This window comes from Cardiocondyla obscurior, linkage group LG04 (genome assembly GCF_019399895.1).
Source record: "Cardiocondyla obscurior isolate alpha-2009 linkage group LG04, Cobs3.1, whole genome shotgun sequence".
Taxonomy (NCBI): domain Eukaryota; kingdom Metazoa; phylum Arthropoda; class Insecta; order Hymenoptera; family Formicidae; genus Cardiocondyla; species Cardiocondyla obscurior.
The window spans coordinates 6,959,170-6,971,858 of NC_091867.1; the positions used below are offsets into that span (position 1 = coordinate 6,959,170).

General features: G+C 34.6%; 2 protein-coding genes across 3 annotated transcripts; one reads left to right on the forward strand and one right to left on the reverse strand.

The window, feature by feature from the left end:
* The first annotated feature begins 66 nt into the window (after positions 1-66).
* Cdm (importin-13-like protein cdm) lies at positions 67-4,295 on the forward strand. Its single transcript, XM_070654691.1, has 8 exons — positions 67-642; positions 785-949; positions 1,086-1,232; positions 1,333-1,595; positions 1,770-2,529; positions 2,719-3,628; positions 3,698-3,844; positions 3,927-4,295. The coding sequence occupies exons 1-8, from the start codon at positions 502-504 to the stop codon at positions 4,169-4,171; spliced, it is 2,778 nt and encodes a 925-aa protein (XP_070510792.1). The 5' UTR covers positions 67-501; the 3' UTR covers positions 4,172-4,295.
* Positions 4,296-4,312: 17 nt separating this feature from the next.
* Pcm (5'-3' exoribonuclease pacman) lies at positions 4,313-12,501 on the reverse strand. Of its 2 annotated transcripts, none has more exons than XM_070654690.1 (18): positions 12,216-12,501; positions 11,542-11,979; positions 10,985-11,429; positions 10,666-10,913; positions 10,442-10,599; positions 9,971-10,353; positions 9,524-9,816; positions 9,167-9,453; positions 8,814-9,090; positions 8,452-8,724; positions 8,208-8,368; positions 7,757-8,139; positions 7,165-7,550; positions 7,013-7,099; positions 6,750-6,929; positions 6,429-6,665; positions 5,881-6,363; positions 4,313-5,810 (listed from the first exon to the last, which is right to left on the reverse strand). In XM_070654690.1, the coding sequence occupies exons 1-18, from the start codon at positions 12,288-12,290 to the stop codon at positions 5,637-5,639; spliced, it is 4,968 nt and encodes a 1,655-aa protein (XP_070510791.1). In that variant the 5' UTR covers positions 12,291-12,501; the 3' UTR covers positions 4,313-5,636. The 2 variants fall into 2 exon arrangements, with proteins under 2 accessions (XP_070510791.1, XP_070510790.1); XM_070654689.1 differs by having other exon boundaries at positions 4,314-5,810; positions 6,750-6,932; positions 12,216-12,499.
* Between the last annotated feature and the right edge of the window lie 188 nt (positions 12,502-12,689).

Below are 12,689 nucleotides of genomic sequence, written 5' to 3' on the forward strand. Positions count from 1 at the left end.
AGTACCACTGACTTTATCGAAGAATTGATCAAAAATAGTTCGAGTCAACAATAAGCCGACGAGGAATAATTTTTTAGGTTCGAAATTGAATTGCAAAAACTGAATCGACAGACGTTATCCCTTCGCAATCGTTCGTGAGATGTAAATTTCACGCGCAGCTTAGTCCTCAGCACGCAAACCGCGCGCGAAAGTAAAGCAGCTAAGTGACCGAAATACCGAATTCGTAGTTTGTGACGTTTCGAGGCTCAGTTTTAGCTGGGTCGAATCAGAGATTAGGTTAACTTATGTGTGTCCATACAGATGGGAAGTACTCGCGCCTGATCGAATCCTCCGAAGATGATAAAAATTCGCGAGGACGTGCGAGCGGTGGGACGAATTACATGTACGCGTGCTTATCGCAGAACTCAGAACGTTGTTTTGGTCAATCGCGTTCGCGACCTGCTTTAATAAGAGGAGCGGACAAGGGTACGCTGTCAACGTGTTGCGCGTGAAACGCTTGGTATGGATTATGCAACGATCATCGACGACGCGGTCAGGCAATTTTACTCGGCGGGCAATAATGAGGCGCACTCATGGCTCCTACAGGTGCAAGCCTCCCCCGAGGCTTGGCAATTTGTCTGGCAACTCTTAGACTCTTCCAAGGTGCTTATCTGCCAGAATTTTCTATTTATTTACCGAATTTCTTTCTTTATTTATGTATTTTCTTTCTTTTTGCGTATTATTTTATTCTAACAGTTAATTTTTGTTTTTTATTGATATATAACGAAAACATTATTCATTGCAGTCATATGAAGTGCAATTTTTTGCGGCAACAACTCTGCATGCAAAGATATCCAAGCAATGGAATGAAGTGCCTGAAGCAGAGTATCAAGTGTTAAAGGAACGTTTGCTCAATAGTGTGAGAAGGCCCAACATCCCCTTATGCATTCTTATAAAACTTTGTCAATCGGTAATGCATCTTTTTCTATATTATTATAATTTTTTATATATATTTATTATATATAAATTATTAATAAATAAATAATAAATTATAATAAAAAAATTACTGTTTAAGTTGTTAATTATCTTACTTATGTTGATTTCAGTTAGCTGCATTTGTGGCCAATGTTTATAATGCAGAAAATAGGGAGCAGGATAGGAGTGTAATTGATGAATTGCTTGATATGTTACCTTATGATTCCCCATCTGCATTAGAACTATTACTTCGAGTACTTTCAGTGCTTCCTATTGAGGTAAAATATAAAAATATATGTAGATTGTGTTTGAAGATTATTTAATTTTTATTTTTCAACGATTTTAAATAAACGAGCATGTTTAAACAATCATTTTCAGTATGAAAAGAGACAAAAAGCAAAGATTGCCAAACTGCAGGGAGCAAGTGTCAACTTAAGCAACAGTTGGTGCCAAACCGCTTGGTTTTTACAGCGGGTCTTTTCAATGTGTAATCCAGATTCTCAAGGCAACGATGGTGTATTATATTCTTTGGGACTGGAATGCGCTCAATCGTGGCTTAAGATTAGCCAGCTGTGTTTAGAAACCATTGGCCAGATTTATCCTTATTTATTAGTAGCTGCAGCTCATTATGCGCCTAATAAGTAAGTTGTATTATTAAAAGATTAATGAAAATCATAAACTTTAATTGTACTATTGTTTAAAAAAAAATATATATAAGTATTATATATATTTATATATATAATAATATATAAATATATATAATAATAATATATATAAATATATATAAGTATTAATTAATTTTTTTTTCGTTAAAGAGACGAGAATCACGACGATGACGAGAACAGTAAGAGTTGGGATATAGTACAAGATTGTTTAATCATGATCATAACGCATCACGATCTTCACAAGTGGCCGCAGACATTTTGGGAATGGGCTAAGAGTTTAGTATTGATGGCGAAACAGTGTAATAGAAAATATTTCTGCGAGATATTAACCTCCGTCGGAGAGGCCCACAGCCGTGCGCTTCTGATTGCTCTAGCTGAGAATTCCAACGAAGCACATACGTGGACGGCCATGGGATTGATCGAGCTGTTATTGGAATGCTCGGAATTGGAGGGACGTTATCCTACCGATGAAACACGCAGCTGTATCCCGTTTGGATTCTGGTTCATATTACAGGATGATCTCGCCACGTTAGATCAACCATTGGAAAATCGAGCTCTAGAAGCGTTAAAACCGATTTATTTTCGTCTCGCTCAAGCATTACTGCGAAAATCAACGTTACCTACGACTCCGAGTGAGAGAGGAGACGCAGACGAGCGTGAACTTTTTAGATGCTACAGACAAGACGTGGCGGACACGTTAGACTACAGTTATAGCGTTCTCGGCAATGATCTACTGGCACTTCTCGGGCAAAGATTGAGTCTGGAGGACTCGCCGTGGACTCAAATAGAATCAACATTACACGCATTCAAAGCTCTATCCGAGAGCGTCGGTACTCAGGAGTATTGCTACATCCCTATGCTAATAAACTTGATTATTGTTCACATACCTTATCATCTTTATCCTGAAGAGGTACGATTTATTTTATAATTTATTTATAATTATATTAATTTTTTTTTACATTTGAAAAAAGTTATTTTTAGTCAGCTTTTAATCGTTTTTTTTTTCCTAAAGTAAATTGGTTTTTTTCTAAAATAAAAAAAAATATATATATATTTGTGTAACGACATCTTATAAATATTTTATTCGTTTTGTCGCCAGGTATTAACGTCTGCTTGTTCAACGTTGGGCGCGTACGCCGAATGGATTGGAGAACATCCGGAACCGTGGTTGGAGAAAGTATTGCATCTCGTGACTCAGGGATTAACCAGAGGTTCCACTACAGCACCTTTCGCGAGTATGGCATTGAAAGATTTGACGAGAGAGTGTGGACAATATCTCGCTCCTTATGCGCCATCCATTCTTCATACTATCAGTCAAACATTACCAAACGTTGAGCCTGGAAGCGGGGAAGGTCTACGACTAATGTACGCGGCTGGAAAATTGCTTAATGTATTGTCCTCTGTAGAAGAGCAACTGTTGCATCTGGAGGCGACATTGGGATTATGCGTGATAAAGATAAAGGAGTTATTGGAACAGCCTTTATTTACGGCGCGAGTCGGTGTGGCAAATTATTTAAAAATGGCTACCATGTTCTTCAGCACGATCGAAGGTACGATCGGCAAGGCCGTGCTTGACGGCATTTTACCAGTGTTCAATCAGATCATCACACATCCCGAGTGGAGTCAGGATAATATCACACTAGAGGCGATGCACATGTGCGCGCAAGGATCCTTGCCAGCGTTACGGCAGCCGGAGATCGACGCACGACCCCTGCTACCAATTTTGTCGACCTCTTACAAAACTTGGCCGCATCCAGCTGCTCTAAATCTATTAAAGCAGCTGGTGCTCCTATTCGGCAGAGATCCAGACAATATTGTGAGTCCGGTGCTCGCGGAAATGAGCTCGTTAACTTTGAACGGTGTGAAGGTGTGTAGATCGGTTCAAGGCGATCTGTCCGAATGGTCAGATTTGATGGAAGCGTACATGGGCGTTCTTGCACAAATATGCAGAAAGAACGCCCGACTGTTATTGCAAATCCCAGATCAAATACCAGATATGTTGCAATGCGGTAAGTATAGATAGATATATTAGTAGGAAAATTATATTTAATTGTATACAATATTATTTCTTTTTACAGGGATCGCGTGTTTAACGCTCCCAGAAACGGCGACAGCAAAGGCAGCCGGGCATTTTCTCAGTAATGCAATTGTGCAAAGTCCGCACTTACAGACATTTATTCAACCTATCGGACAGGAACTTGTCGCCGCAATTTTGCATTGTATCGGTAAGTAAAAAGTTTCAAAACGATACGCTTTATCAATTGTAAAGTTGTTTGTTGAATTGCCTATTTATTTTGTTATTTTTAGTAGGTGGAACAGTGCCTCACAATTTAGAACCTCACGCCGAAGTTCTTTTAGCGTTAAATAAAACATGTCCAGAATGGACTGCGCAGTGGTTACGCGCTGGACTAGAAAATCAAAAGAATCTGGCCGCCGTATTACAGAAAGACGATGTCACTCGCATTTTACGCGAGAGAAACAGAACTCGACTTTACAATTTATTAAAAGAGTTTAGTAATCAGTGCCCGCAGAGAACAGATGTACGACAATAGAACTTTCGTGATTACGAGTACGAGTGATAATTCTCATTGTATATGAAATGCTTGATTTAAGATATGTAACACAGAAATTAGAATAATTTATCTCTTCATAATAAATTCTGAATAATGTATATAATTGTGCTTATATTTATGCATTTACTTAACATTTGTAAAATATTCATCGATCGATGGAGTGCTTAATGTATCAAACATAGACATCAGTGTGATGCAAACTAAATAGTGATAATAAACGAAATATTTATAGTAAAGATAGTAAGATACAGAAGCAGAAAGGAAATAAAACGTAAGTATGTCCAATTCCTTTTTATATTCCAGTTGAGTGATTATTGAAATGCATTATTTTAATCTTTTTGTGCAAGACGAGGATTGTATAGTAAAGTTAAAACATTTTATTGGAGTTTATATTTCTGTTTCGTTGTTTGCTAAAACAGATAAGAAAGACAGGTAAGTTTATTCAAAATAAAGGTTTCTATTCAGGGATTTAATATCACTTTTTTCATGTTTTATCTTTTACATGTATAACACAATTATTGTGTATAATGACGCTTATATGGAAATTGACAATTATGTTGTAATATAAATTCATATTTCACAACTTTCTAACAAGTGGGCTTCCTTACAAAATAATACATTACATATTTTGTATTACTAAATAAAATTTATAAAAAAGTATATTCCTCTAAATAATATCAGAGTACAATTTGATCAAATTGTACACATGCAATATGTCGCAGAATAATAAAATATACTATAAACGAAAAAGAATGTAAATACTGCAGCTACCAAAATCTTCATGATTTAGTTCTATTATCACTTTTCAGGTATACATTAAGTTGTGTATACACTTAGCGAACGAAACCGAACGAACCGAAAGACTATACTGACTGCCACATTTATCGATGATGTGTTATTTTTGTAGTGATTGATTTAAATATTATAAATGTTCAAGTTTGTTTGGTATTCGTTCGTTAAATGCATACATATCTTTATAATTAGATTAAAAAATCTAAATAAATAATTTTCAACTTTTTCTCGTAATTGTTACAACTTATTTATCTTGATTAAACATCGTAAACTCAAAGCTGTTATTAGTGAAATGACATTAAGACATCGTGAAAAATGTAAAAAATATAAAATTATTCAATATAAAATAATTATTTTCACTTATATTTTTTACATCGTATGTTACGTGTATAAATTCAGTGCGTATATATACATTTAACTTAAATAGATCTTCTAAGTATTATTTGGTACACATACATAAGTACGAAAAATTTATAGTGTGTTAATGAAAAAGTTTTTGAAATGAAATATGTACCGACTCATTAGAAATCTTTAGAGAAATTGTCTGTTTTTATAGAAAACGAACGATAGCAAGAAAAATGATGGATCGATATAATTATCTTGTATATACATGTAATTGCAATGTTCTATACCATCCGAAAGATAAAGTAGTTTATTGAATTTCCGCACCTTTCGACAAGGGTGGTGCGCCGAATTTTGCAGCAACGCGCGACTTCCTGGGTTTAGAGAATTTCCCCGCATTTTGCTGTGGCTGCTGTAATGTCTGTTGCTGTAATTCGCTCGACGTTTTCTCCTTGGTCTTATTTACAATTTCCGGTCTCTGTTTCTGCGTAAGAAAAATTGATTAATTATAAACGAATTCGATTAAACAAAAAAAATTATTTGTATATTTTTACTTTAGACAAAGTTTCTTCTTGTTTCTGCTGATGTTGCTTCTGTTGTGCTTTAGGACTCGAGCTCTTCTTAACATTTAGATTAGTTTCTCTCGAAGTTTGTTGTACACTGGCATTTCTATTCTTTTTTTGAGCTTGTAACGGAACAAATGCAGTGCTATTTCTAATCTCCATTTTTGGTCCGTTCTGGGGTCCTTTCTGTTGTCCTAAATGTTTCACTTGCTGTTGTCTACCTTGATTATACGATGCAATTTGTCCGAATGCTGGATTTGGTGGTAATTTTGGATTCCATTTCGGATAAAATAAATTAGGCTGCATAGGTATATTCTGCGGGACTGGCGGTATTTTCAGAGGAGGTCCCATAGGAGAAGGTATCATGGGAGGCCGGATATTTTGAATCCAGTTGTTTTGTTGTTGAGCATTAAACCAGTGAGGTGCCATTACTATTTTCGTATCGTGCATTGACGTCTTATTCAAATTTAATGTCTAAAATAAAAGACTACATTAGTAAAATTAACAGTATAAAAAAAAACTTTTTATACACTTATTACCTTGTAAGCTTTTTTTGCAGCGCTTTCTGTGGCCTGCTCGTGAGAGGTGCAAGGATCGCCTTTAAAAATTTTCGAATTTTCCAACATAACATGGGCGTTAATTAAACCTGTTTTCTCATCAACAATGTAACTATATTTTGGTATGCTAGCTCCGTTGTATGAAAAATGTCTCAGTAATTGCGAGCTATACCATACCGGATTTGCTTTCTCCTTTGTCTGTTCAGTTCGCCGGGCATGCTAAACAAACAAATGTAACTTTATACAATGTAAAATTATTACAATATAAGCACAAGTATGTATTAATAGAATATAAATGCCTACATCAAATAACTGTTGTACCAAAGGTGGAGGTTTTAAAACTTGATCTTTTTGCAAAACGGTCGTTTTTGGAGACGTTCCTGCGAATTGTACTGCAGACTGTTGTTTACATTCTTGCTTATTCGGTTGCAAATTTACATCAGGAATTTTCAACATAGCTTTCAAAAACGCACTAGGATCTTGCTGCTGTGCATTTTGAACACATGATCTTTTAGAATAATATTAAAGCAAATAAAATTTTAAAAGTATAACATTCATCAGCTTACTTGTTTTACCATAACGTGACTGTTGCTAAATGGCTTGATCTTCATTGGATTAGATGCTATTACCTTTTCCGGTGGTCCGCTCGGTTTCTGTTAAAGACAAAGTAAAGATCGCCATAAAATCTACAAAATAACTTCTACATTATTACACTTACTTGTATCTTGTGCAACTCGTTCCACAGTTCTTGGAATTCAGTTGCTTGATTAGGCGGTGCGTTTTGAGGATTCTGTTGAAACGTTTTGCACGGTATTGTTTTAGGATTCAATTCTAACATACCATGTTGCGCCATGCGCAAACAAATATCACGATTTAATTTTTCGAGTCCTTTCTTAGCGAGTTGCATTTGAGGAATTGTCTTTGACGATTGATCGTTATTCTTATTGGGAGAAGCAGTATTTGCCATTTGCTGCTTTCGACATTCAACCAATTCGTTCGCCGGATTTCCCTGTTCTGTTCTCTCACCAAAACTGATGTTTATAAAATCCACGGTTGTCAAACGATAACCTCGAAATTGAGAGCAACCGTTTAATGTAAGACCACCTGCAATATACGCATAAATAAAAAATATTTTATTAAAATTTTCATATACTTAGATCCATTTCAACCAATTTCAATCAATTTAATTAAAGATAAATTAAACTCTTTCATTGGATTTCCTATTGAATTTAATTTCAGAGTAAATTCATTGCAGCTTGGTTGAAGTAGGCCTTAATATTTGAAGAGTTTTAAGAACTTATGTTTCTTACCCATAAAAGGCTTATCAAACAAAACATCATACGTAGTATCAATTAAATTGCTCCCGTTTCGTATTCCTATGATAGTGCCTTTAGATCCAAGAGGTACGCTAAAACCGCTTCTGACAGAGCGTATTCTATCGAATAAACGATTTTGGGAATTGAGATCGGGCGGTACACTCCGCAGATGTAAGCCTGGTTTATAAAGTAACTGTGGTTTCACTTGCAGATAAACTGTTTTCGCAGTAGTTTGTTCAGCCTCCAAGAATTTCTCCACTTCCTCTTCAAGTTGTTTTATTAAGTCGGTTTCAATGACGTCCATTCCGCAAGGACGACTTTCCAAACCATGTAATTCTGCTTTCAGCCATTTTACTGTATCCATTAATTCATCCGATCTGTATAACGTCCACGTTTATTGTCATGTCATTATATATTTGTGATATAAAAAAAATATGTAATATACCCTTTATCGAATAAGTCCTCTTCTTGAAAAATGTCATTTGTTACATTTTTAGCCAAACGTTCAAATAATTTAGGACATTTCACCATGTAATTTCGAATTAGTTCAATTGCTTTCATGCTATACAACCATTGAGTGTTCTCCTTTTTAGTATAACCGGATACCTTTGCAAATTTTATTTAATTAATAAATAATCTAAAACGCGTGTAGCATATATTAAATATATTAAATTGTGTATATTTTTTACCTCTTCATTTCTTTTATTAAACTTCAAGTTTAATCCAACGTTATGCTTCGTAAGTTCGTCCTTCGAAACTGCTTGTATAACAAAAATTGTCCCAGTGATTCTGCTCAAAAGATGACTGCTTATTCCAAGACGTTGCGCGGCAATACTGCCGTGCATGTATCGCGTTTTCTGATGTGTGTAGGCTTGTTTGATATTTTCAAATATAGGTTCCCTTACAGCTTTTATAAAAATTTTGATTCTGCGAGATTTTGAAATATCCTTATTTTGCATGACCTGTAGATTTATAAAATATTTTTAAGTAACTCTCGTTTTAACAAATAATTAATATAACGCAAAAAAAAAAAAATTAAATGCACTCGTACCTCTCCCATCGCACCGTAATAGGGATGTCCCAACATAAAACAAAAGGTTCCTGGTATAAAAATATCGTGCATAGTTTCGTAAACTGGCAATGTCTTACTGTAGACAGAAATATCTTTGACTACAGTTTGGTAAGCGTAAACCGTGGAGCTTTCATTCCATTGTTTTTCAACTGTTACTTTTCCCTGAGAACCAAAAATATAGTTGTGGCCCAAATATAAACGAGTGTAAAGTAATACATTCGTATCACCAATATTTATCCCATGACGTGACATTAATCTAAAAGCAAAAATATAAGTAATTACATTACGTTGCCAATCTAGTACAAATAAAAGGATTAACAATATAATTTTACATTTCTTTGATTTGTCTATCGTATCCGCTCCATTCCGCGGCTAATAGACCTTTAACGTCTTCTTTCTTTAGATTATCGTGACTGTAATTGCCTAATGAATCGATTAAACTGAGTTTCGTATTACAGTCAGCCACAGCAATCACAAGAGCCTCTTTTAAATGTGGCCATTCCACATACACTGTCTTTCCCAATAGTTCCGACGCTAGGGTTGTTAAATTTGGTGTTTTCTTCGATATTATGCTTAGAATCATATTTTCTTCAAGTGAATGTTGTTGAAACACTTTGACCTAATAAAAATATATGTATAACGACTTGTTAAAATTTAAGACAATATTGAATTTTATTATATGTATATACTTTCGCTTTTTCCAAATGCGCTGTATGATCTAAATGCCGTAATGTAGGAAATCCTGGATAATAAACATTAAGATCAAAGCCTGGAGATAATCCTCTTATTAATTTTTCTCTTGGAACAAATATATCATCGCGATTCATTAATTTTACTTCTGATTGATTATTAAATTCTGGAAAAAATGCAGTTGCTGTATAAACATTTCGAATTTCATTACTAAAAGAGTATAAACTCATCGGTCCATGTTTATTCCTTGCTTGTTCTTCCACTGATAATCTCGATAAGTGTGGCTGCATAGCTGTAACAGAATAAGTAAAAACAAAAGAAAAATTTAAGTATGCTTTATATTGGTTTTATAGTAACACTTAAAAAATATTGAGAATTCAATATTTAAACTTTATTCCATAGAAATATTAAATATTTTCAAAATATAAAAGAAAATAATTACTTACCAGATACTAACAACTTTTCGTCAATAAATGGAATAAGGACGACAGCTTCCCATTCTTGTCGTTTTCCATTTAAATCAGTTTTAAAATTATGTGGATAATAATTAATAATAGGAGAAGACTCCTCTGTTAATAGTGATTGAAATGCTTCTGGTAAAAGGTCTTTGCTAAGTGCAGGTAATACCGCTAGCAATTGTTGAAAAGGTAAAAACGGTTCTCCTAAATCGAATTCTAATTTTAAATCTTTAAAATCCTTTATGTCCGAAATATATGGAGCATAATGATGCGGATAATACCACGACCAACTGCAACAGCCGTGATAATAATAATGCAAGTTCCACTGTATCGCTCTCACATAGCCCTCAGCTTGTGAACGTAAAACTTCCCTGAAAATCGAATATATAAGTTATAAAAATATTAAAGTATCGTATTTTAAGTATTTTGCGTAAAATTGTACGTTAATAAAATACTCACTCATCAACATTCTCATATTCTAACTTGTTTATGTAATAATCTTTTTTATGTTGTACAAATTCCAGATTGTACACATCACTATCGGATTCGTCATCCATTAAATCCATATCTTTGTACTCTATAAAGACGTCATCATCATCATCAAAATTACCTAAAAGCTGTTAAAAGCATTAATTACGATTTAGCCATCTACAACGGTCATTAAAATATATTTAAGTAAGTACCATATCCGCGGTATCTTGAACATAATCTAAATCTTTAATTTGTGTTTTCTTTGGAGATGCATTTTCGATATCTTCCAATTTTTTATATACATGACGTTCAGATTCATTGGGCCTTCTACCTGTTTTACTTTCAAAAAATTTTATATCGGCATAATGCTCGTTAAATTGTTCTACATCTAAACGACTAAGTTTCTCCATAAATTTTTCAAAACGATCGAGTTTTAATGTTCCTGCTTCATTTATGTAACCTGAAATATAATATTATATTTAATTATGTAAAAACGTGAATTTTCTTAAAATAATAATCAATAAAAATTACCATCTAGCGTTGGTAATACTTCTTTGTATGCACGGTACAGAATTGGCAGTGCACCGTTGGCAATATGTAAATTTGGCAGGTGAGGAATAAAATCATTTCCTACCAGAAAACCCATTAAAACCCAGTCATCGATTATTTTTTCAATATCAAATGGAAAAGGTAACTTATCTTTGATCGGCGAGAACTCGTGTTCTATGTATTCTCGCAAAAGCGACAAGTGAAGAAGGCAAAATTTTGTTTCTTCAGGGGTCAATTTCACTTGTTGCTTGCCAAACTTGACTTCTTCTCTCAAAAGAGAAAAATTTGGTTCATGTGAACAAAGCCCTAACATTATTAAATCGGCATCCAAGCCATATAAACAGTGTCGAGAGTCACTATTGTAATCCTTGCTTGCTTTCATGTATCTTATGTAATCCATAATTTTATGCTCGCCTTCTCCAGGGACCTAAAACAAGTTAATTAATTTTTTTTTTCTCATAATAACAAGTCTTAACTCTATATTATATTATTATAAAAAAAAGATAATATATATTTTTCATGTTATATTATTAAAGTACCTCAGAACCACTGAACAGTATTTTACATTTTTTCCACTCATCATTAGTGGAAATTTTATGTTCAATGAAACATTTGAGCTGCTCACTCAATTTAGACATAAAAAGTGTCCCAGGGGTTATGCAATTCGAATCAAATCTCTTTTCAGTAGGTATTGGTATACCCTTTGATCTAGCTTTAGCCTCTTGTACCTCAGCATCCTTGGCAGCTCTGAAACGTCGACCTCTCTGTTGATTGATCTTAGCTCTAGGTGCAACTCCATCAATCGCCATAAAAAACAGCTTTTGAGGGCGAATCATGTTGAATAATATTTCTATATAGTGAAATATATTCTTAAATATCATCTCTTCAGAGATGCGAAAGCAAACATCATCAGTTGGATGGGAACATGTATGTATGATACCGTTCATGTCCAAATATAAATAATCGAATTCCGGTATCTGAAAAACACAGACAAAACAATTTAAGAGAATGATTATTGCGTGAAACTGTTACAATTATCCATTATCTTTTTTACAAAATATTGGGCCACTAAAACTCTTTTCGAAAAAGGCACAAAAAAGGTAAGGAGAAAAAGAACAATAAAAAAAAACGTGAGGAAAAAGGGGTTTATTGTTCCAAGGTCAACATTATATTTTTCCTCCTATCTTTCTCCCTTGCTCTTCTCCGTTAATACCTGATGTTCCTTCACGATTTCGCTGAGACAGGGATACCTCTCGCTTATGTATCTGAAGAATTTCGGTACGCCCATTGTGAGGCTTTGTTTCCGAACCGCCAAAATAAACGTGCTACCCGATCAGGATTCTGTGCCCGCAGTTCTGCGCGTTCTTCTCGTACAGATGTTTTATCAAAATTATAGATTTCACGAATGCGCCGTATCAACTTTGCCTCAACAGCAACGTTCGTCGCGGATTGTTCGTTTATTAGCCTTTAGGTAGATGGGAAGACGAATGCGGAAAAACCCGGGAACTGTGAACTGCCTCAACCGCCGCTCTAAAGCGCCATTTTCGTGGAGACGGCCGGAAGAGAGAGGGAGAATCGAGATATCATTGGAGACCGATTTTTTTCCTCGTTCAAACAATGGGCGCTGATAATTAATCTATCGAGCAGTAGTTTTATTCCGTTATTCTGCGTTAATTAATAATAAATG

Coding starts and splice junctions, on each gene's coding strand:
- Cdm (XM_070654691.1), top strand. CDS start 502: ATGGATTATGCAACGATCATCGACGACGCGGTCAGGCAATTTTACTCG. Junction 643..784: donor AACTCTTAGACTCTTCCAAG/GTGCTTATCTGC, acceptor TATTCATTGCAG/TCATATGAAGTGCAATTTTT. Junction 1,233..1,332: donor TTTCAGTGCTTCCTATTGAG/GTAAAATATAAA, acceptor AATCATTTTCAG/TATGAAAAGAGACAAAAAGC.
- Pcm (XM_070654689.1), bottom strand. CDS start 12,290: ATGGGCGTACCGAAATTCTTCAGATACATAAGCGAGAGGTATCCCTGT. Junction 10,914..10,984: donor AGTATTACCAACGCTAGATG/GTAATTTTTATT, acceptor ATTATATTTCAG/GTTACATAAATGAAGCAGGA. Junction 9,817..9,970: donor CGAAAAGTTGTTAGTATCTG/GTAAGTAATTAT, acceptor ATTCTGTTACAG/CTATGCAGCCACACTTATCG.